General features: G+C 43.6%; 1 protein-coding gene across 1 annotated transcript in view; it reads left to right on the top strand.

Annotated features, from left to right (window-relative positions):
• Positions 1-24,555, top strand: part of neurl1aa (neuralized E3 ubiquitin protein ligase 1Aa) — a 43,125-nt gene extending 18,570 nt beyond the window's left edge. The window contains exons 4-6 of the mRNA XM_086033695.1: positions 10,914-11,630; positions 20,249-20,398; positions 21,804-24,555. Coding sequence (XP_085889821.1) covers positions 10,914-11,630; positions 20,249-20,398; positions 21,804-22,045 — 1,109 coding nt within the window. The 3' untranslated portion in view covers positions 22,046-24,555. The remainder of the gene's footprint in view (positions 1-10,913; positions 11,631-20,248; positions 20,399-21,803) is intronic.
• The last annotated feature ends 1,273 nt before the right edge of the window (positions 24,556-25,828 follow it).

Genomic DNA, 25,828 nt, shown 5'->3' with positions numbered 1-25,828 from the left:
GACAGGTATACGTACCGCTCCCATTTTGTCGGTCAACCACATTAAAAATGGCTGCGCATCTGTCAAATATATATTTTTTTCTACTAGATAAATCCCTCTCCCGTCTGCGTCTGTGAACTTTTTATCCCGTCCCAATCCAGTCTTGTGATTAAAGTTAAAGTTGACTCCCATCCTGTGGGAATCTAGCTAGAATCCCGAAAAAATAACCTCTACTTTAGATACAGTATCTTTGCTGTTAAAAAATACGGTCATAGTTCCTTTACTTATGTAAAAGTTGGTCAGGAGTAACCTTCGAACAACCTTTCCTCCAAGTACTTCTGGGTCATCTTGCTTGCATTGGAAATGAAAGTTCTTTGGAAAAACCCAGAATCCGTAGAGGCATGACGTTTTTCTTTGCCATTTATTGTACTTTGAGCGTTTTAATTATTTTGCAAACTGTAACAACGCATAGACTGAGACACCAACTAACTGAAAAATCGAGTTACATGCCATTTTTAAAGTGAAATATTAACCTGACAAGATGGTTGATTTGTTTTTGAACAATATTTGATTCAAATATTGATTCATTGTCATCGCATTTACAACCCGTAGTCACATTATCATAAGTGCTTGGCATCAATGACTATTCAAATGTAGGGACTTGTACTCGTGCTTGACCTGAAAAAAGGGGCGTCGGTGCATCCTTCATGGTGGCTCTTGTTTGTTTGCTCATCGTGCCTGCATACAAAAATAAAACGAGGGGCTTTACTCTAAGTACCATATGATGGAGGTTATTATCGCTAAGGACCTGGCATTGCATTGGCAAAGAAGAATGAGCATGCTGAATTCTGCTGATGACCAAAGTGACAGAGAATTTTGCCTTGCTCTTTGTTACGGCCATGTGTCAGAAGTCTGACGCTCCAAAGCCTACGGTTCAAAACCTTCTAGCCCGATGAGGGAATGTGGACATGGCCTTTGCCAAGAATAAAGAACATCACAAACATCCAGGACAAATTCCCACCTGATTTCATCCCTCTCTGAGCACTCGTCTGTCATTTACTTCACCTTCTCTCACACATTGGTGACCTTATTGCCAGGCCTGGTAAATGGTCAAAATGCTGCTGTCTTTCACATACAGTATATGTTGTGTTGTCTTCCCATGAATTACTGCTGAGACCCAAAAACCTCTGTTCTATATTGCCCTTCGTCTTTCTTCGTCCAAGATATCTTGGCTATTGCTTTTACATTTGATCTCTCTTGTTGTATAACCTGACCTAGCTTATTTTAAATGTCCCAATAGCTCCCATTTCATTTTATCTTCTCCATCTCTGTCTTCACCTTTTCTGACATCAGATGATACCCTCCTGAGACTTGGGATAAAGATAACCCCATTGTGCAAGTGCGCTTGTGTGCATGCGTGACAGAGTAAATCCCCTTCTTCCACCCAGCTCTGAGACTGGCTCACACTCGTGGCATGTTTCATCTACCCTGGCCAACAGATCTTCTAAGCCAACATCCCTCTCTCCACCTCCCCATGTACTGCATTAGCTTGCCATTCACTAATGAAAAACATTTACCCGTGTGAGCCAACGTCTGTTTGGGCCAAAATAGACAGGCTGCATTTCTCCTCCATCAACCTCGTGGCCCTGTGTCTGTATCATGCTTACAATGGATTAGCCTGCCAGGTGGTTTATTCTTCCAATCAAAAAAAGCTCCGCTGGTGAAAAAATAAATCTCAAGCCAAATGGGTTTTAAGCCAAAAAATCCCCGATTGAATTGATCGATAATTCAGTTTAGTTCAATCCATAGTGATGAATCAGGTGACAATCTTTTGAGTCCATCCTCTCTTGGGTCATGTATAACTGAACAGGCACATGCACACACTGCTCTGTTACTGACAAGTTGCACAAATTCTGGTTTGAATACCAATAGGAACTCTGAGATTGGGCGATTTCAAAGGGGCCACGGGCCAATAGGACAAAAGGGTTGTACTGGCTAAAAACGCAGGTGCACCACCATTGATGGTCAGCAGCTGGTGAAGAGACAAAAGAACAAAACACACATACATACATTTGCAAGTGCTTTGTGATGTTTTAATACTTGCACATGACTTTTACATCTTTCTCTCACCATCATTCAGGAATTACAGCCGCTACATGCAGAGTATTTTTTCAGGGGCTCAGTAAAATCAGTAAAATCATTGGCAATAATAAAATGTACTGGTATATACTTCCCAGTTAATGTCTGCCAATGGGCTACATAGCTCATAAAATTAGCTATCCCAGGTCCATTATCGATACTGCTTATTGATTAGATTCCTGCTTGATTCTCTTATCAATTACCATTGTGTGAGGGAATGAAATGCGTACTTCAAATGGGGTTGTTTTGGGAGTGGGCTTTTTTTCACCTTTATTTATTCACATAAGGCACGTGGGAACACATTCTAATTTGCAATGCTGACCTGGTTGCATGTACATTGAAAATAAAGCATAAGTTGCTCATTCCTTAACCATTTTTTTAATGAGGTTGTAATGTTTTTTGTCAGGGTCTAAGCATGTTCTTTGAACACAGAACATTTGGGAAAAAAAAAAAAAAAACTTTAAAATATTCTACCTATACAAGGTTATTCACAGTTCCCTTGTTGTGATTGGACTGCATGTGTGCACTATGTGCAGGCATCTTTATTATCATTATATATCATATCCACAAACATGGAATGCTCGGACACTTTGTCCCTACTACCTTTTAATGTCGCCGTAGACATGCAGTTCATAGGGGCGTGTTGTATTTGTTGTACATGTAAGGCCCCCAGTCGTTGTCTCTATGCTTCCGCAAAACACACACACAACTTCTGCCGTGATTTTGTTCCCAACAGCGCACAATGCATGCGCACTCACTCACATATTCCACATTATATATGTACACTTATACTGGCCACGATGCCCACGCAAACACATGAAGTTACAAGAAGTAAGATTACTGGCCAACTGGCCCTATCACTTGAACATCTTTCCATATACACATGCATGTGTGTTATCTCGTTCTCTGTGTGGTATGGATCACAAATATAGCAGAATGCGAGTTGGTTTCCTCTTAAGGGATACAATACAATACAATACAATTTTATTTATATAGCGCATTTCATAACAGCTAGAGCTGTAACAAAGCACTTTACAAACAATACAATAAATAGAACAAAAACAATAAAGGGCTATGATGCATGTTTTAATAGATAAATAATATATAAATATAAATAACATATAAATAATGAAGCCAATAAATTGACATAAATCACTATATACAATTGACACCGGAAAAGAGCCGAAAATTTCAGGTCTGATCAAAAGCCCGAGAAAAGAAATGTGTCTTCCACCGGGTTTTAAATGAACAGAGAGGGGGCTTGCCTAACCACCAATGGGAGGTCATTCCAGAGGGAAGGATCAGCAGTTGAAAAGGCTCGATCCCCTCTGAGGCTCCTCTTGGTCCTCGGCACCTCGAGCAGCGCCTGGTCCGCAGACCTGAGGCTGCGGGAAGGTGCGTAGGAGTGGAGGAGCTCAGAGAGGTACGCCGGGGCCAGGCCATTTAATGACTTATAGACAAATAAGAAAATCTTAAATTGAACCCTAAAATGCACTGGGAGCCAGTGAAGGGAGGCCAGAATTGGTGTTATGTGCTCCATCCTCCCGAGCTCCAGTTAGTAGGCGGGCAGCAGAATTTTGGACCAACTGGAGACGTTTGAGGGAGGACTGGCTGACTCCGAAATAAAGTGCATTGCAGTAATCTAGCCGAGATGTAACAGAGGCATGGATGACGGTTTCTAAGTGCTGATGGGAAAGGAGGGGCTTTACCTTAGCCAGCTGTCCAAGATGAAAGAAGACTTTACAACAGCGCTGATGTGCTGGTCCAATTTAAGATCACTGTCCATTTTAAAACCCAAGTTTGAGACTGTTGGCTTTAGATATGAAGCCATGGGGCACAGGACAACAGGGTGGGATGGAGACGAGCCACTGGGACCGAACACCATAACTTCTGTTTTGTTTTCGTTGAAATTTAGGAAATTTAGTGACATCCAGTCTTTGATGTCCTCTAGGCAGGACAAAACTGGCCTTAAGGAGAAAGCCTCTATTTTGCTTAGCGGGATATAGATTTGACAGTCGTCCGCATAGCAGTGGAAGGAAATTCTGTGTTTTCTAAGGATGGAACCCAGGGGCAGTAAATTCAGTGAGAACAGAAATGGCCCCTAAATAGAACCCTGTGGAACACCATACGATAGAGAGGCAGAGCGGGACTTAGAGGAACCTAGGCTAACAGAAAAAGTCCTGCCATCCAAATAGGATCTAAACCACTCTAGAGCGCATCCACTAATGCCCACTTGGTGTTGCAAGCGAGTCAAAAGAATACTGTGGTCTACCGTATCAAAAGCTGCTGTCAAATCCAACAAAACGAGACATAAGGGCTGACTCTGTGCTATGCATCTTCGTGAAGCCTGACTGGAAAACTTCCATGACATTGTGTTTATCCAAGTATGATCTAAGCTGTGAGTGCACAACTTTTTCCTGAATTTTAGACATAAAAGGCAGCTTGGAAATGGGTTTAATATTTTATAGCCCGGCTTGATCAAGGCCAGTTTTTTTCAGCAGGGGTTGCACTACAGCATGCTTAAACTGTTGGGAGACCACACCAGAAGACAGGCTGCTCTTGATAATGGCCGAAACCGATTTACCAATTGTCTGGACAATCTCCTTAAAGAGTGTGTGGAGGAATGGAGTCAAAAGGCGAGCCCGATGGTTTCATATGGCAAACCACTTCCTCCAAAAATGTCAAAGAAACCGGCTCAAGCGAATCGAACACTGCTGAACAAGGAACTTGGACAGAGGGGTCAAATGTGGCGTTCAAAACAAGAGCCCTAGCTGTAGCAACCTTGTCAATGAAAACTGCAAGAATTTGTCGCACATTTCAGGGGACGAGTCCATGCAAGTCGGTTGACGGGGCTTGAGTACAGAGTCGATTGTTTTAAATAGGGCACGTGGATTTTGGCGATTTGCCTGAATCAGACATGACAAATGGTCTCTCTTGGACTCCTTCACCTTTCTCTGGTAACGACGCCAGCAGTCCTTTAGGATTTGATTAGAGACCTGCAGCCTGTCTTTTTTCCACCTGCGTTCAGCTCTGCGGCATTCTTGTTGAGCTGTGCGAGTGCTCTCATTAAATGAGTATCATCCATCCATCCATTATCTATACCGCTTATCCTTACAAGGGTCGCGGGCGTGCTGGAGCCTATCCCAGCTGTCTTCGGGCAGTAGGCGGGGGATACCCTGAATTGGTTGCCAGCCAGTCGCAGGGCACACATGACAAACAAACACCCACACCCACAATCACATCTAGGGGCAATTTAGAGTGTCCAATCAACTTACCATGCAGGTTTTTGGAATGTGGGAGGAAACCGGAGTACCGGAGAAAAACCACGCAGGCACGGGGAGAACATGCAAACTCCACACAGGGAGGCCGGGGCCCAGATCGAACCCACGACCTCTGAACTGTGAGGCAGACGTGCTAACCAGTCGACCACCGTGCCGCCCTTAAATGAGTATCATACATTGCTAAATAATATCATACATATCATTACCAAAATGTATTTCTTCCTTGGAAATGCTTTGCCAGGGCTTCTACAGACACTGCTTGTGTGTGGGTCTTGGTGTCTTTAGTTTTGTCTTAACTCAAAAGTGTGTTGTGTTGACACAGGTGACTAGGGATGGGTACCGAGTCCTGGTACTAAACTGGCCCCGTGGCTGAATGATTAACTCACTGCCAGACATTTTCAGACCCTCTTTTACCCTAACGTTTGAAAAAATAAGATCTTTTGAAATCTTTCTTGGAGAAAATACTCAAATACATTTTCGATTGATTTAGACAAAGGCATGTTATTTTGCACTTTCTACCTCTCTGGTGTTGTTTCTAACAAATTAATATGTCCGTCGAAGATGCATGTTCACAATCTGAGCCGAGCCATCTCGCCCCACTGAAGCGCCGTGCACAAGAGGCACCTGTGACTCCTTCCTATGCTAATTTAATGCTGCGTGATCATATTATGACTTAATACGTAGTATTACATGAAAAACATCCATGCTGTAAAACCATAGTTTTTATTCATCCCTACAAGCGACTTGGCTCAAAAACTCGTCTTGCTTTTCACAGTAACTCACAATAAGACAATTGAGGTGGGTAGTGGTAGCATCATTTGTTTAAAAACACTCATCATTGACAATATCTAAATAATAATCATCATAATAACCATACATACTTAAGTACAGGAAAGCAAGCTTAAACATCAGATTGAAACCAAATCCAACATTTAATAAAATAATAGAAGGAAAAAGTGTAAATGAGTAATGAACAGCTCAAGATCCACAGCATACCACATGTGTATGTCAAACGTGAAGACAAGGTTATCTAATGGCTCTGCCTACAAGAGCTGTCGAACATTCTCACTGGGGTTTGATGTTTACTGTGACTGCAGAAGTAACGCTGCTCATATTGAGTGAAATTCCATAAAACTGATTAAAGGGCACTTTGCAGTGCAGATGGATAATGATGATAAGAAGGCAAAGAGCAGAGCTGGGCAGTCCTTCTCGGGGCTGGACCAGTCGGACGCTCCGGCCCGGTTGGACGTCCATTTTTGGGGCCGAGGCCGGGGGTGACATGTTTGGGAAAAAAAGGGCTCGACTAAGCAAGGGCGAAAGTGGATTTTAGTCCGGCCCACTAATCGGCCCTCATGTGTGTGACGTGGTCACGAGGCGGCCAAATTTCATCTCAGCCTACTCGGCAAAAGGCTTCTTTAGGCCTCTTTATACTCCGGTGTCAGCGCAAATGACAACTGCCGCATTACATTATCTTGTGACCGACGCATTGTGCTGTGAGACATGTTGGCGACAGGTCTGCAACACATGCCAGGCACACATCAGGTTGTTGCTGCTCTCATGATCGGTCCGCTATGTCACATGTTGCGATGACGTACAGTTTCTCCCGGCTCGGCCCGGCAATTTGTTGCCACGGAGGAGAGGATCCACCACGCAGCTCATTGCTGCTGCGAAGCAAACTAGTTTGGCAGCATAAGTGGGTGTTATATCACGTGTGTGTGCGTAGAGAAGCTACTCACGCATGTACCATCTTCGCCGCCACCTTCCAGATCGTTTTCCCAATACAATTAAATACATCATTTCGTCATCTCAGTCAATTTATGGTTGTAGCAGGCACAATATCAATTGCTGTCGCTGTCTTTTTGAAGCAACGCCCCCCGACTTGGAATGCAACTGTTTCAAAACAACGTGTCCGCGTGTGTAAAGTCAAGCTGCGCGCAACACTCAAGGATGACGCTAGTACATCAAGGTGGAGTTTATGAACTTGTTCTGGCGTCTTCCCTACTTCGACAAGCAACACAGCAGGACGTTTTCATTGAAGTTTAGAACAACCTCGCTCTAATTCAACTCTCTCTCTCTTTCTTCTTCACTCCGGAAATACACCGTCAAACCTGCTGTGTATTGGTTTGCTGGTATGCTTTTATTTTGAAGGCCATGGAATAAGAGTAGAGGGAAAGAAAGTATGACAAAACCAACCCCAAAAGGAACAAATACTTAAGCATGATAAAAATAAATATATACTCACAACACAATAATACAGCATGTTAGAAAAATAAATCTCCCCTCCCCTTTGTCTGCACGGAGGGGAGAAGAATAAGACAAGGAAGAAGATGCGCTGGCGTTTGACCGCGGGAAATTTGAAACCAGAATGCCGCAGCTGGTTCATTCGCACCCATTGGAGAGGGGGGGTGCTTTTGCTTAGAAGACTAAGCCTTGCAAAACAAACAAAAAAGGTTTCTACATCGCAATCAAGTGGCCGACACTCCCTTGCGTGCAGAACATGTGTAGTGACAAGCGTACGTTGCCAGGGCTCGCAATGGAAGTTAGTACACGCAGTTGGGTAACTATTAGCGGCACGTTTGAAGCGGTCACCCCTTCTGACAAAGAAGTCTTGCCTAGTTTTCTTACTTTGAAGGATAAGAAGAGGGCTTTTGCGTCAGGTAACAAGGAGAAGCGGAAGATTGTGCAGCGCCAACTGAGGACGAGGATCAGATACCCACCCACCCCCAGATACATACCCACTAGGACAGTAAGATGTTTATCCAACAACAAACCCTGGATCACACCAGACATTAAAGCTCTCCTGAAGGAGAAGAAGGCTTTTGCGTCAGGTGCAGCGCCAACTGAGGAGGAGGATCAGAGAAGGGAAAAGGTCCTACAGGAAGAGGATGGAGGAGCAGCTGCAGCAGAATAATGCCAGGGGAGACTGGAGGGGCCTGAGGACCATCTCAGGCCACGGACAACCCAAGACCTGAACTGGGGGGGATCTGCAGTGGGCAAATGAGCTGAATCTCTTTTTCAATAGGTTCGATCAGATGCCTGCCCCCACTCAGTTTCTCCTGCTGCAGCCCCCACCTAGTCCCACTGCTGTGTGCGTGACCCCCTCCTCTCTTTTCCCCACAGTCTCCAGCTCCCAACTACACCAGACAGCCACCTTTCCCTCCTGCCCAGCTTTGGCCTTCACAACATCTCAGGTGAAGAACCAGCTGAAGAAGATGAAGGCAAGGAAGGCGGCAGGTCCAGATGGCAACAGCCCCCAGCTCCTCAAATCCTGCGCAGACCAGCTGTGTGGAATTGTTCAGCACATGTTCAACCTGAGCCTGAAGCTGGGCAGGGTCCCCCAGCTGTAGGAAAACATCCTACCTGGTCCCGGTGCCAAAGACCTGGCCCACTACAGTTCGCATACCAGCTTGGTATCAGCGTGGATGATGCCATCATCTACCTCCGCCACACTTCATTCTCCCACATGGATAAGGTGGGGAGCACTGTGAGGATCATATTCTTTGATTTCTCCAGTGCTTTCAACACCATCCAGCCCACCATATTGGGAGACAAGCTGGAGCGAGCGGGGGTGGCCCACCACCTCACCACATGGATCCAGGACTACCTCACAAAACAGCCACAGTATGTGAGGACACAGGACTGTGTATCTGACGTGCTCTTCTGCAGCACGGGGGCGCCACAGGGAACTGTTTTGGCTCCCTTCCTGTTCACCCTCTATACCTCGGACTTCAACTACAACACCCCTACCTGTCACCTGCAGAGGTTCTCTGACGACTCTGCGATTGTCGGCCTCATCACAGACTGAGACGACTGGGAGTACAGAGAACTTACTCAGGGTTTTGTGGACTGGTGCCAGCAGAACCGCCTCCTGATCAATGCGGGGAAATCCAAAGAGATGGTGGTGGAATTCTGTTGGCGCCAAAACTCTGCACCTGCACCAGTGAATATCCGGGGAACAGATGTTAAGAGAGTCTCAACTTACAAGTACCTGGGTGTTCATCTGAACAATAAACTGGACTGGAGCGACAACACAGACGCTCTCTATAGGAAGGGTCAGAGCAGACTCTTCCTACTCAGGAGAGGAGTCTTTTGGGGTTCAGGGGACACTCCTCAGGAACTTTTAAGACTTGGTGGTTGCGTCTGCCATTTTCCAGGGAGTGGTCTCCTGGGCAGGCGGCGTCTCGGCCAGGGACAAGAAGAGGCTGGACAAACTGGTCAAGAGGGCCAGCTCTGTCCTGGGCTGCTCCCTGGACTCAGTGGGGGACAGGAGGATGATGGCTAAACTGTCATCAATCCTGGACAACCCGGCCCACCCCCTCCAGGGCACTCTAACAGCTCCTTCAGCAACAGACTGTTACACCCTCGCTGTGCAAAGGAGAGATTCCGCCGCTCCTTCTTGCCTGCTGCTGTCAGACTTTAACAAGTTTAACAAGAACATTGGGTAGTCTCTACAAAATGGCGGACATTTGTGCAATTGTGCAGTCCTGCACCTGAGCTTATATTGTGCAATACTCAACATTCCCCACTACTGTATTTTTATTTTTATCCAATGCTGTTCCTTATATTTCACTGCAGCACTGTCACTTACAGTATTTTTTTCCTCTGTACAATGTACAGGCTAAAATGAGTGTTTTTTCATACCGGTACATTATATGTAGATGTATGTTGGTGTGTATATACATGTGTATATACACGTGTTACTATTTACATAGGTTTGATCCTGAATGTTTGCTGTTAATGTTATAAATTAATGGGTACATTATGCCACCGTCTCTGTGTGACCTATATCTTTGCTGCTGCAACGCTGAAAATTTCCCCACTGTGGGATCAATAAAGGCCTTATCTTATCTTATACCAGGCTAATTTTAACTCCACCACAAGGCAGAAGGTACAGAAGAGCACATGCAGAGTTGTTATTTTGAGCAATCATGTCACGTTGTAGAATGAGCAACTTGATCACTGCTGGAGTAGTGCCAATGTGTGCGCTTATGTTCTTGGCCACACCATTTAATATAATACTAGGCTTTGGATTTTGGACTAGCACAAGCATGAATACTTGCTCATATGTATGGCATACCGTATATTTTCTATAGCTGATTTAATCAGCATTACTAATATATATATATATATATATATATATATATATATATATATATATATATATATATATATATATATATATATATTATTCAGAGCACACTGCGGGGAGGTTTGACTTAAAGGGTCCATCATTTTGGCCTGGTTTTGAACAAGTTTATTTTTGTGCTCTCATTTCACATTCCTGGACTATGAGTTTGAGTCTATCCCAGCTGAATCTGGGCAAGTAAAGGGGTACCTTGGACTGGTCACCCTTCAATTACAGTGCACTTAGTTACAAATTTAAAGTAAGTTTTAAACTACGACACTGGTGGTGTTGCACACTTTTTATCTTGGATTGAGCTAACCACAAACTGCTGAACAAAAATATTACCAGCCTGTTTCTTATCTAAATTGCCTTTTCACATCTCTTTTCAGACAGTGAGATTGTTCCTCCTGACTGCCTGCGCCCACGCTCTTTCACAACTGTGCGCTCGTCCTCTCTCCGCCGTGAGGCAGACGACTCCCGTCTCTCTGTTAGCCTGTGTGACCTCAACCTTCAGCAGGAGGACGGAGGCAACTCCCACTCACACCATCATACGCTCCACCTGGCGTCAGCCTCCTCAAGCTGTCCCATCCCCCAGAACTCCCTCAACTCACAGCAGTCATCTTTATTGCCGTCCGTCCTAGAGAGTGATCTCCACTTCCACCAGTTGCGTGGCGCCCATATTAAGACTCTAGATGAACAGACGGTGGCGAGATCAGAGCATTCACGGGAGGAGCGCACTCTCGTCTTTACCAACCGCCCGCTACAAACGGGAGAGTGTGTGTACATCAAAGTCACCAAGTCCAGCCCAGCCCGCTCAGGCTCCTTGTCCTATGGTGTGACATCATGTGATCCAGCTGTGCTGCGCCCCAGTGATCTGCCATATAATCCAGAGGCTCTAGTGGACAGAAAGGAGTTTTGGGCAGTGTGCCGTGTGCCTACCCCTCTACAAAACAGTGACATCCTAGGCTTCTTGGTCAACCACGAAGGGGAGGTCGTTTTAAGCCACAATGGCACCAATGTTGGAATGCAAGTCTGTGTGGACAACTCGCGCCCACTCTGGATGTTCTTTGGTCTACATGGTGCTGTCACTCAACTGAGAATTTTGGGTAAGCACGAACCTCATGCAATCACATATAGCATAAACATGGGTTGACGGGGATTATAGTGTTCCGTGTGCTAAACTGAGGAGGATTTTTACAATATTGTGAACCTTGGATAACTACTCTGCAGTTTTTTTTTATCTGGTAGTTAATACAAAACAATACAATACAATACAATTTTATTTATATATTGCATTTCATTACAGCTAAAGCTGTAACAAAGCACTTTACAACATGATACAACAAAATGGAATCAATAAATTAACATAAAACACTATATACGATAGACATTAGAGAGGGAGCTTGTCTAACATCCAATGGGAGGTCATTCCAAAGGGAAGGACCAGCAGTGGAAAAGGCGCGATACCCTCTGATGCTCCGCTTAGTCCTCGGCACCTCGAGCAGCGCCTGGTCCACAGACCCAAGGCTGCGGGAAGGTGCATAGGAGTGGAGGAGCTCGGAGAGGTACGCCGGGGCCAGGCCATTTAGTGACTTTTAGACAAATAGGAGAATCTTAAATTGAACCCTAAAATGCACTGGCAACCAGTGAAGGGAGGCCAGAATTGGTGTTACGTGCTCAATCTTCCGAGCTCCAGTTAGTAAGCGGGCAGCAGCATTTTGGACCAACTGGAGACGTTGAGAGAGTACTGCTGACTCCAAAATAAAGTGCATTACAGTCAACTAGCCGAGATGTAACAAAGGCATCGATGACTTTTTCCAACTGCTGATGGGAAAGGAGGGGCTTTAACTTAGCCAGCTGTCTAAGATGAAAGAATCTGGACCTTACAACAGCACTGACTTGCTGATCCAATTTAAGATCACTGTCGAATTTAAAACCCAAGTTTGAGACTGTTGGCTTTAGATATGAAGACAGGGGGCCCCGGTCAACAGGGTGTGATGGAGACGAGCCACTGGGACCGAACACAGTAACTTCTGTTTTCTTTTCTTTGAAATTTAGGAAATTCAGTGACATCCAGTCTTTGATGTCCTCTAGGCAGGACAAAAGAGGTCTTATTGAGAATGCATCTTTTTTGCTCAGCGGGATATGACAAAAAAAATTTAAAATTGGCAACTGGTTGTTTAATGTCGAGTTGCCGAGCCCTAGAGCGAGACACCATTCCCTCACCCCAGCTCAAAAGGCGCAGCTATCTGTGCACGCCACTTTCACTCTGAACCTCTCCTTGCATGCTTGCATGTGTGTGATGTGGTCCTCTGTGGGGTGTCCAACACAAAATGTACAACCGATTGAGTTAGATTTCTCCTTGAGGTAGATACAGTATAATACTGGGATGTTCCAATCCAATTATGTGATCGGAAATCGGGCGGATTGTGTGATTTTCAGATGGTCCGGTATCAGGTAAAAAAAAAGATGGGTTTTCTTAAATTTCAGCGTAATTCAATGTCCCAAAGTGACAAAATAATCCAAAGGTGCAACGATCTTGCGAAATGCAATGGTAATATTCAGTTTTATATTTCAAAAGGGTTTTTTCTTTTATTTATACAGGTAGTAAGAGTGACACACACACTTTATCGTTTGCTCTGCTCAGCTGCACTAGCAGAGCGCATAGTGGGTGATGCATTCATGCAAGGCCTGAACGAACGATTATGGAAAATAATCTAATTGTGATCAGGGTTTCCCCCCCAAAAACCTGCTACGCCTGGTGGCAAGAAGCCGACCAGCTTTCTAATAGTCAGTGTGCTCTATTTACATTATTTTTTGGCAGGCCTGTCACGTTAAGAAATTATTCCGGACGATATATTGACTCAGAAACTATCAAATAAACGGTAGTATTGTGTGTTTGTTGTTGTTTGTTGAAGCGCCACGGATACACTGATGAGGTTACAGCAAAAACAATAAAAGTACATCCTTTTGGGTGCCAACCATCCCTTTAACGCATACACCACATACAGTACATTCTGTACTGGCAGAGTAATTATGTCTTTTATGTCCTGCCTTTCTTTCTGCCACGTCACTAAATGGAATTGTCATTGTTCACTTTTTTTGTTGAAACCATCACCAGCTACTATATTTGCTGAAAAACTCTCCTATTCATGTTTACTGTATTTTATAAAGCCCAAACCAAAGTCTGGAGTAAATGACAGCTTTATTATTTGCTGTCATGCTTACGACAATTAAGTTTGAAGTAAAGAACAGCTCTATTCTTTAACTTCATACTTATTTCAGACAATTACTCCATTTAAATTGAGAGCAGTCAGTGTTGGAAAAAACATCTCCCGTCATTCCACGATGTGCCCAGGGCTCATAATATTGATATTAATTTGGCCATGCTTCAACCTGTTATAGCTCCAAACTTGTGCATCAGTTATGTGCTAAGTACTACAGTGACTGTATACCAATACAGACAAAATTTAGCTAGCCAACAGCTATGGGAAAGTAATTTGTAAGAGAAGACGACAGAACTTCTTGGCTCTGCATAGTCAGAAAAAGTACCTGTACATGCTTTGTTTGCCAAGACTATCAAACATGTAAAACAGGAAGCAAGTGAAAAAAGAAGTGGAAAGGGAAGTTAACCAGTGTTATAACTGGGCGTGGGTAGACTATACAAAATTCTACTAAATTAAGTACTGTTCCTTTCGAATAATAGACTCAAGCAAAAGTAGTACTTTAAATAATTACTTGACAGAGAAAAAAAGTACTCAGTGAAAAAACTACTCAAGTACTGGGTAACTGGTGGATAACCTCCGATTAGTGTCTTTTAAATTAGCATGAACGTCAAGATTAAACAAGTAAAAATATTAATTTGGAAAATCAGATATTGATGAAAATTATCACTGTGTATAAAATAACAGAGCTGGGCACTTGACCCTTTTTTGCCGGTCCGGCCACGACCCTCCACCCTTGACCTGGGTACCCTTCCGGCCGCGACACCCCGGCCATATTCATAAACATTGGCGGGCCCCCGCCCCGTTCCGCCCCCCAACCCCAAAAAAAAAACAAAAAAAGCGTCCGTGGGAGAGATGCTAACAGCAGATGCTTTTTAAAGATCTTTAGCTGGCTGGTTTACAATTCTAACCCGCTGTGGACACGCTTCAATTGCGCCACTAGTACTTTACTACTTACCCAACTGCGTGTGCTTACTTCCATTGTGAGCCCCGGGGTTGGATTTGTCATATTGTATAATTTATTTGGGTCCAACAGACGGCCAGAAGTCGCATTCAACAAGTTACTTATTTATTTTCCACACTTCCCCTCCTTCACCTACAAAATAAAAGTGTGCCAGCAAACCACTATACACAGCAGGTTTGCTATGGCGTATTTCCGGAAGTAGGGAAGACGCCATGCTTGAGTGCTGCTCGCAGCTTGACTATACTCGCGGACACAAGTTGTTTTGAAACAGTTACGTTCCAAGTTGGGGGCGTCGCTTCAAAAAGTCAGCGTCAACAATGGATTTTGTGCCTGCTACAACCAGAAAGGGACCGAGATGACTAGACGATGCATTTAATTTTATTGCGAAAACGATCTGGAAGGAGGCTACTAAGGGGGAACGTGGGTGAGTTGCTTCTTGACATGACACCCAAGCCGCTGCCAAACTAGTTTGCTTTGCAGCAGCAGCAACGAGCTGCGTGCTGCATCCTCTCTCTCCTCTCCGTGTGGGAAAGTATGTCATCGCAACATGTGACATAATGGACCGATCAGAGCAGCAACAATTCCTGATGGGTGCGTGGCATGTGTTGCAGACCTGTCGCCAACACCACAATGCGTCGGTTATGTGAATCAATGCCGCAGTTGTTTGTGTAAGAAGAGACGTGAGACAGCAAGCGTGTTTGTATTTCCTTATTGTCACATCACGTAACCCGCGCCTCCCACCTGCAACTGGGGCATACAATTACAAGAGGGGGCGGGAGGGGCAATACCACAATCCCTATCACAGCAATTGTCGCTCGCGCCGACACGCAAGTAGAAAGAAGCCCAAAAAGAAGCCTTTCACAGAGTAGGCTGAGATGAAATTTGGTCGCCTCGCGAGCACATCACACGCAAGAGGGCCGATTAGTGGGCCGGACTAAAATCCACTTCTGGCCATGCTTAGTCAGCCATTTTTTTTAATTTGTCAGTTTTGTTACTTACAAAAATATGTGTGTGTCCGTGCGTGCAATGGAGTCAGATAGTGAGATGGAGTCAAATGTCACCAGTGGTTAGCGCCCAAGGAGGAAGTCTTTCTGGTGAACCATAACCAAATAGATCGCAACAAGCAATTTTTCATTGATAAATAAAAGTACCAAGCAGAATCTATTGAAACTAGCATGAAGCATTAAATCTACTCTAAGTACAATCTATCCCAAAAGTTATTTGAGTAACTGATTATTGAGTAAATTTGCGTTACTACCCACTTCTCTCTAAAACTTGCGCTTAAACGCCTCATGACGCTTTCATCAGTCCCTCAAAATATCTACTGCAAACTGATAATCGCCCCAAGCTAACTTTGTCCTTACTTAACTTAACCCACAGTTTAACAGTAATAGCAGCGTACTGTTAACTGTACTTTTTGTTCTTGTTCATTTTTCCACCAAAGCCCAATCACAATGTATAATACATTGTACAGTAGTCAACAGAGTAATCACTCACAGACAGCATGTTCCCTGCACCGTTAAATTACATTTTGGTTTGGCAACTGCCCTTAGCAGCAAGCCTGCATTTTCTGTGTGCATGTCAGTCCTTCATTAAAAGCAGAAAAAACTACTTAGCACAACACCAAATGAGAAACAGAAGAATACAATAGGTCTCCTTAGCAGCTTTCAACCAGGAATCATCAAGTGTAATCTTTCAACATTCTTTACATTCCAACATGGAACTTCTCTCGTCTGATGCTGATGCATTGCCTTGTGCTGACAGCGCAGCTATCAAAATTTCAATCAAGTTTTGAATTGAAGCCACGCTGAGGTTTGGGAGACATTCTTCTGCATAGGAGGGCAAGATAAAGCATTCATTACAAAGATTTCAAGTAAAAGCATGCTCTGCATATACGATATAGGCAGATAAATGCTGTCTCTACTGTTGCATCTCTTTTGCCCCAACTTTGCGCAAAAATGGGATTTACATACAGAAAAGCCAAACGATGCCAAGATGGCGCTGCGCAGAGAATGTTGATAATCGGCTTAAAGGGGAAGTCAATCTAAAAATGTTCTGTACGATAGATAATGTTCCATGCAGCCTCGCTAGTCTAAAGTTGATATTCTGATTATCCACCTGTTTTTAATAATCTCAGGGGGCGACTGAAAATGACACTTGCTCAGGGCTCAGTTAACGACCAATCACGGCTCACCAGTTGTCTGAAGCTGAGCTGAATTGGTTGTTAACTGATCCGTGAGCAACTGTGATGTCATTTTCAGTCACTAACAAGTGGCAAAATGGCCGCCCTCCGAGATGGCAAAAATGGGTGGATTTTGCTTCTTAACTCATATTCCAAAAACACAATTGTAATCAGAATGCCGTGTTTGGACTAGTGGGGGGCGCATACGATATATTATTGTAAAAAACACTTTTGGGCTTCCACTTTAATCTTTTTTTTTTTTTCCAGGGAATCAGATGCCATTGATATTTGCACACACTGTCTAAGAGAATGAAATGTGACATGTTGCTTTAAAAGCATGTGACAGCAGCGCCCCACCCAGTTCATTTCAGAAGCAATGCACACAACACCAGGGGAATGTTTCTCTCTGTCCTGCTCCAAAAAAAGCTTTAAAAAGTACGAACAATAAATTCAGTAGGCCAAGTCCTGACCCCAATGTATTGCCTGCTGAGCCCCTGTGCTGTCATCCAATCTCTAGTTGCACATAAACAACAGTTAGACTACAAGAACATTTTGGTTCTGTTGCCTGAGATCATTTCTCTGCCCTCCATTTATTTCTTTTGAACTCTTCTGGAGTGTCCATCTTTTGACAAAAAGGCTACGACTTCTTCGAAGTTTGCAAACTCTCCATAGTCTTGTCATGTCAAATGCCACCATCCTAATGTGTGTTGCATTGCCTGCATGCTTTGTTTTCTTGAAAGGAGGGTGTTCCTGCATTTTGTAGTGCTTGAAGCGGAAGTCAACCCAAACATGTTTTTTTTTAAGAATATGTTCTATGCAGGCCCACTAGTTGAAACACAACATTCATCAGAATGCTGTGGAATATGAGCTTAGCAACAAAATCCACACGTTTTTAGCCATCTCTGGGGCAGCCATTTTGTCACTTCTGTCTAAAAATGACATCACACACCCTCAGGGCTCAGATAACGACCAATCATAGCTCAGCTCCAGAAAACAGGTGAGCCGTGATTGGTCGTTATCCGAGCCCCTGGTGGTCTGTGATCCATCCATCCATTATCTGTACCGCTTCTCCTCACAAGGGTCGCGGGGCGTGCTGGAGCCTATCCCAGCTGTCTTTGGGCAGTAGGCGGGGGACACCCTGAACTGGTTGCCAGCCAATCGCAGGGCACACAGAGACAAACATCCGCACTCACAATCACACCTAGGGGCAATTTAGAGTATCCAATCAACTTACCATGCATGTTTTTGGAATGTGGGAGGAAACCGGAGTGCCCGGAGAAAACCCACGCAGGCACAGGGAGAACATGCAAACTCCACACAGGGAGGCCGGAGCCGGGATCGAACCCACGACCTCTGAACTGTGAGGCGGACGTGCTAACCAGTCGACCACCGTGCCGCCGTGGTCTGTGATGTCATTTTCAAATCATCGATTTCATTTAGAAAGTGACAAAATGACCGCCCCCTGAGATGTGCTAAAAATGATTGGATTTTGCTGCTTAGCTCAAATTTCATATTAATCATATTGCCTTGTTTCAACTAGTGGGCCTGCATAGAACATTCATTCATTCATTCCATTATCCTAACCGCTTATCCTCACAAGGGTCGCGGGCGTGCCGGAGCCTATCCCAGCTGTCATCGGGCAATAGGCGGGGTACACTCCGAACTAGTTGCCAGCCAATCGCAGGGCACACAGAGACAAACAAGCATTCCCACTCACAATCACACCAGGGGCAATTTAGAGTGTCCAATTATGCATAGAACATATTCGTAAAAAAAATGTGTTTGGGTTGACTTCCACTTTAATATTGACAGTTGGTTGGAATGGAGAAAATCTGTAGAAAGTCAGCGCTTTGGACTCGGAAGCTGTTCTTCGCTGTTTACACGGGTCAGTTTAATCTTGGCATTTAGCAGGCGGGATCGCACACAGCAGATTCTCCAAGCTCAGCTGCAGTAGAGCGGAGGTGTTTGCCTACCAGGGGGATTAATAAAGGGGGGTGGACAGAAGGTGTTACAGACTAAATACTGTCGAGAGAGGATTGCTTGTTACATACAAGGCCTTAAAGTGTTAAACATTTCCCCAATATGTATTTTCTGTTGTCTAATCTGTCTCTTCCTCATATAGAGCATGACATTTCCCACCCTAAATTCATTTGTGCAAACATCTACAGTATAATATATATAACAATTGCCTAAAAGTGATGCGTGTGTGTGTGTGTTTGTGTAACGTGCATTTTGATAGTGAAGGGAAAGGTGAGCCACTTTTTCTGTTAAGAAGTAAGGTTACAGACAATAGTCACCTACTGGGTTTTTGAAAAATAAAATCACTTGGAAAGCAGCAACTTCTCAGTGTCCGTCGGACAAACAATGTGAAGTCCCAAGTGTGTTATTTGTACAGCCAATACAAGAATGGGGCGGTAAGCAGCTTGGGACATTTTAACACTGACAGTTTGAATGTTGTAAATTTAAGTGGCTTATGTCATATTGTATGCCTCATGTTCAGCTGGTGACGTAGATAAGAGGGTTTCAGACAGCTGTTGTTCAGATCCTCGCAGCGCACCGCATGCTGCTGCACCGCATGTTGCTGCACGCACACTTGATTCATCAGATTCTTTCATCTGTATCATCCCGTTTGTGACTTACAAAACCATTTTTATGTTCCAAATTAGCAATTGACCCTTTTCAGCCAGTTCTGCAGATTGCATGATCCTTCCGCTAATAACACGGAATCAGGAGCAATGTTCATAATTTTTGTTCAAGAAGGGGAAGAAATGAGGGACAGCCACTCATTCCTGAACCATTCCAGCCAGGTATTGTCCTGCTCAAGTCTCATGAAGAAAACATGTTCACGATTCCCATATCTACCAGGAAAGAGAGAACATTTGCCCACACCCAAAAAATCCCCCCCCTTATTAGATGTCAGTCCTCCTCCTCGTTTTATTATCTGGGCGGTAGTTTTCTACTGGCAACTTCCTCCTTTTTCTCAGATTGCAGATTTAAATGCTGGCATGCTATTTGACCTTCACTGGTCTCTTGTCGCCTATCAATATTGCTTGCCATTGATCCATTGAGACGAGTGGGAGTGCATTAATGATCTGTCAGGGGTTGACTCAAGGTTTAGTTTTATGCTCAAGGACAGTGTTGTTGAGACATTAGAGGAGGAGATGGAGATCACTTCTCCTACCTGAGTCACCACGGCTCTCCTTTGTATTGCATCATGCATTTTGCCAACAGCAACATGTCAGTACGTAGGCTGAAACGGAAGCGAGATGACACATTTCCTTGAGTAATTCTACCAGGACTGGACACTTTGCCGACATTGCCGCCGTCTTATCCTGTTGCTTTTATCTTCTGTAGGCTCCACTCATGTTGGAGATACTCGGGCCGGGTCGAACCCCAGTTCACCCTCCTCGTCACCGCGCACTCCAAGTGCCCTGGGCAGCGGCAGCTCGGATCCCGTCCTCAACCGAGGCATGTGCTCGGCAGCTTACTGCAGCTCAGCAGGGGGTAGGTCCACCATTACGGACATATAGTAAATACCAGAGTGGGCATTCCGTCTGACTGACGGATGCTCGTTTTGCTGACGATAGACAGGAAACTTAAAAAAAAAAAAAAAAAAAAAAGCACGGGCGGAAGTGGATTTTTGTCCGTCAGTTTAATCATGACTGACCTGGTCAAGTCCTGACGGACCTCACACTCCATCATTGACAGACCCCCGTTTTGCTGACAAGAGAGGGAAACTTGCGTGTTTGTTGTGAAGGCCTGCTTCCTTGAGTAGACTGTTGCATTGACTGTGTAAACACACAGTACAACACTGCAAGTATGCACCAAAGAGTGAATCATGCGTTAAGTCAGGCTGAGAGCATCAACTAATTCATGAGCTAAGGGGTAATAAAGTAGCTTTGATTACAGAGACAGTTTTACAAAGACGTTTTGGGAGTTACCAGAGTTTTACATTTCTATTTGTATATTTGCAAAGGGCGGGGTTAGGAGGTTTTGAAACGGTATTTTGCAGGCCCGCACTCTTATTTCAGGAAGTGGCAGTAATCTTGCTTGCCAACCGCTGAAAAGGACAAAAGGAAGAAGAAAAACATGTTGAAGTCATAGAAACAAACAACATTGATTTATTGTAATGGTTACTTTATTTTGTTTTGCATAAGGACCAGGAAGCATTTTAATCCACCAGGATTGTACTTTTGACAACACTGTGACACGGGTCTCTGGTTAAGGTTAGCAAAACTTTAAAGTAAAACAGCAGGCTTTCACTTAACAGTTCAATAGATTGGCAAATAAGTGCTATGTGAAATGTCGACGGACCGGCAAATTTACAGTGGGAGTCAACCCAAACATATTTTTTTCAAGAATATGTTCTATACAAGGCCAGTAGTTGAAACAAGGCATTCTGATAAATATTGTGTTTGTGGATTAAGAGTTAATTCACACGTTTTTAGCCATCTCTGGGGGCGGCCATTCTGTCGGCTGAAAAAGCTGAGCCGTGATTGGTCATTACCTGACCCCTCGGCAGTTGTGATGTCATTTTCAATCGACAGAAGTTGACAAAATGGCCGCCCCTGAGTTGGTTAAAAGCGGGAGAATTTTGCTGCTTAACTCATATTCCACAAACGCAATATTAATCAGAATTCCGTGTTTCAAGTAACTAGTGGGCCTGCTGGCAACATCTTGAAAAAAAATGTTTGTGTTGATTTCCTGAAGTAAAATGCCCACCACTTTTGACCTCCTGAAATGACATAGACAATGAAATGCTTGTAACTGTAAATCAAATTTTACAGCCTACGGCCATCTCATGTTTTTTTTCTACTGACGGCATTTTGTGAGGATTACATCTACAACTGCAGCATACTGGAATTGAGCTTTGCGTGCATCTTAATATAATTCTTCTACCTTTGTTCAGGAACAACTCCAAATTCTCCAGTCAGCCTGCCAAAGTCGCCAACATTCCCATCCGATCGCGGGCCGCGCACTGATGAGTGCTCGATCTGTTACGAGAATGCAGTGGACACAGTCATCTATGCGTGCGGACACATGTGTCTCTGCTATAACTGTGGCCTGAAGCTCAAGAAAATGTCCAACGCCTGCTGTCCCATCTGCAGAAGGCAGATTAAAGACATTATCAAAACCTACCGAAGTACATAAGATGATGGGACCGCCAACTCCCACGGATGAGGGAAGTGTTCAAGTGAAAAATCTTTTTTTGTTGGTTCAGTCTGAATCTTAACTCATTCAGGTACAGTACTGCTCATGGTCTCATGCAGGGGCAGCACTTGAAGTGAAACAAAAATACAATACATGCCACTCGTGCTTGCTCCCCCCTCAGCACTCAGAAGGCTTTCTAATAGAGGTGAACCACTAAACCAATTTCATCCGCGCTGCTCCGATGCAGGGACGGTGCTGAAACAGTTTCCCTCGGGCCGAATGTTGCAACAATTCTTTTCAGCGCGCGGCACAGAACTCAGTCAACCGGATGTGTACAGGATGTCTGACTGGGCCAGTGAAAACAAGCACACTCACATCGTGTAAGTCATGGCACTATCTCACAACTCGGGTTGACGTATTGCTGAGCTCTACTTGGAGCCAGACGAGTCAAGCTCCAGCAACGCACTGATGAAATAATCATTTCCAACGTGCGGGTAATTAGAAGTGACGTGTTTAGAAAAGGTGCTTGACTGTAAGTACTCTTGTACTCATTTAATCTACTGTACCTTTATGGTAGTTCTACTTCAAATGTTGGTTTTAGGTATGTTGCTGTGCTAGCTAGCTGCTTGCTCTACAATGTGGTATGTTGCACTGAAATCGGCATCTTCATGGAAATGCCCCATTACCGTGAGACAATTAAAGGACACTCGTGTTTAAACAATCAGAAGACTCAGCAACTCACAGTTCATAAAAACATACCAGGGAGTGGATTCTCAGGGCCAGTATTTTTTTTCGTTGGTTTTATTTTAGTTTATAAGATGGAAAGACTCCTTTTCCAATCTGTAGTCATAACCATGCCTGATGCACTGTGATGTGTAATCCTGATATTCACATCTCCTCAAAAATAGCTCTGTACGAGCATGTGAATTCAGGGGATTGTTGCCATGGTATCAGAAGGCAGTACAGTTATGACACAGCGGCCTTAACCAGCATTTGTTACAAGCAGATGTATCTGCAAGAAGCAAAGTTACCAAAAAACACTCCTGTGTGACACAAAGCGGTCACATTTTTCACTCAGCGGAGGAATAAAAAGCACACAAAATATTAATTATTTTTCTAAGTACACAGAAGTTCCCATAGTCTATGAACATGTCTTCTAATCTTTGACAAGTTTTCACCAGCAGCAAAGAGCCTTTATGGAAATTAAGTTACCAGACAATGGTATAAAAGCTCATTTCAAATAATTAAATGATACCTCTCCCACACTTTCATTCCAATTCGTCCTTGTCAAATCATTGAAATGGGGCTCGAAGCTTTGCTGCTATTGCATTTGCCAGCTGTCCTTTCCCGACAAATGCTGACAATGCTGAGCATGGTCCACACATCCCTCCACACTTTCTATTATGCTACTGCTTGAAGTGTTCAATCACATTTGAATGTTAATTTATGCATTTAGAATAAATTATTGTATTTTTTTATCGTTGTGGTCCAATGAAAAAAATAGTCTGTTATTTCTTGTTTGGATTTTTTCCCCTCTCACTGTTTGGATTAATAGTTATAGTGTGACTCTTTGCTTTCTTGAGTTTAACATGAAAATCTAAATGTATTCTAGTTTTGTAATAGTACAAATGATTTGTTGTACACTACAACATTGTAATAGAGTTGCGGGATATAAACTATTAGCTTTATTTCAATCCCTGACTTCTGTTTTTTTTTTTTTTCTGTGATATATCGTGTGTAAACTCTTGTTACATTTGAGTCCATCCCGCATAGAGTTCTTATAATAATATTGTGTGAAAGCCAACACTGTGTATCACTCGGTGGTGGTGATAAATGTCACTTTAAGCCATCGATTGTAAATTTGGAAATATTCAGGCCTGTGTTTCAGTCATGGCATGTTTTACAGTATATTGTGCACTCTGACCAAATATACACTTTACCCACTTGTAAGTTCATTTACATTGCATTATTTTTTTTAAATCAACTCATTGAAACAACTTCATACTTTTTGGTACAATTTTAGCTGACTGTTATTCTGTATCTCGTCTCATTTACTTTTGCATTCAAAATATTCAAACAGCTCCTTGAATGTTACTGACCCTGTAATGTGCTTCTTATCCATCGCCGATGGGAGGGCTAAATCCTCTGAACTTGCGCTTCTTGATTCTGTTTTGTGTGTGTGCAGTATTTTATTACATTGCTACTGTTTGACTCTTGTGTGTGTGTGTGTGTGTGTGTGCACGCTTATATTACAACGCCACAATTTGAGATTGTTACTATCGATTTTGTGTCATGTGTCACTGATCTGTTTACCTCATATAAAGTTCAGGACCAACTGTAGACGAGCACTCGTGAGTGTGCATCTTGTTTCAGTTTTGCCATAGTTGTGACACTGCAGCATTATGAAGTATTAGGTAAACCTGTTTTCTTTCACTTCGGTTAAACAATTGTTAGCGGTATTCAGTGAGTCAGATGACTGTGTTTAATAAACTTTCCATGTGTTTACGAAACATGTTTTGTATGTGTTTGTCGGTGAGGTATTCCAGTGGTGGTAGTGTTCTTAACTTGATATTGTAGACCCAGCAGAGGCTCAGCTTCGGAAAACAGTCAACCGTGATTGGTCGTTACCTGAGCCCTGAGTAGTTGTGATGTCATTTTCAGTCGACAGAAGTGACAAAATGGCTGCCCCCGGACCGGAGATGGCTAAAAATGGGTGGATTAACTCTTATTCCATAAACACATCAACTACTGGGCTTGTATAGAACATGTGTGTCATCTTCCACACCGCTTATCCTGTACAGGGTCACGGGGAGGTCGAGTTGACTATGGGCGAAAGGCGGACTACACCCTGAACTGGTCGCCAGCCAGTCGCAGGGCACACACAGTCACTGAGTGGAAACCGATCCCACGCTGCCCGCACACAACTCGGGCGAGTGTACCTCAACACCATCAGCGACCCTAGCATATAACATTCTTGAAAAAAAATGGGGTTGACTTCCACTTTAAGTGGGTGGCCCTATTTAATGCAAGCGAGCCAGTAGTTCTCCCATCTCATATACTGCTGGGCAGGGCCAATGGCAAGTATGGATTTCATTACCATGAAGTGTGGATGGTTGCAAGTTGAGCTCCAAATGCAAAAAAGTGACTGAACTGCAAAGAACCCCTATAAAAACAGCATAGATTGCATTTTCCCGTTGTGGGAACAGCCTTTCATCACCAAACGAATTACACTTTCCAATAACACAAGACTAAATTGTGTGCACTGCATTCAGGATACTCTCTCAGCCATAGCTGTGAATGGCTACAAAGTGAGTGGTTAGGAGGAAGCCACAGTAATGCTTAAAAGTACAACTGACCTACTTCATAACTTAACACTCAATATGAGGAACTGATTTTTGACCGTCTTATGTTGAGGGAACTAAGTAATATGAATAATAATCATGTGAAAAGAATCATCCAGACAAGCGCTAAAAGCGTCCTCTGGAAAATTTTAAATTTAAACCGTTAAATTTATAATATAGAGATCTACTTATGAAACGCTAAGGCGATGGGAGGGTTGGGAAACCTAGACTGGTTCAAGAGAGACATCTACAGGACAACAGTTGACATGGTCTTTTGTAATGGGCTTGGTTCACAATGAGATCAATGCAACATCTCGTTTTTCATGAGCTGAAGTCAAACATTTAAGACTTTTTTCAAAGTACACAAAATAACAATTTTCCTTAAATATTGTTCACAAATCAGTCTAAATGCTGTTTGAGAGCACTTCCCTTTGTCGAAATA

Source organism: Filicampus tigris, chromosome 6 (genome assembly GCF_054856515.1).
Source record: "Filicampus tigris isolate MCC_2025a chromosome 6, RoL_Ftig_1.0, whole genome shotgun sequence".
NCBI lineage: Eukaryota > Metazoa > Chordata > Actinopteri > Syngnathiformes > Syngnathidae > Filicampus > Filicampus tigris.
Note: the sequence above shows the minus strand (reverse complement) of the source record. Positions and strands in the feature narration are given on the sequence as shown.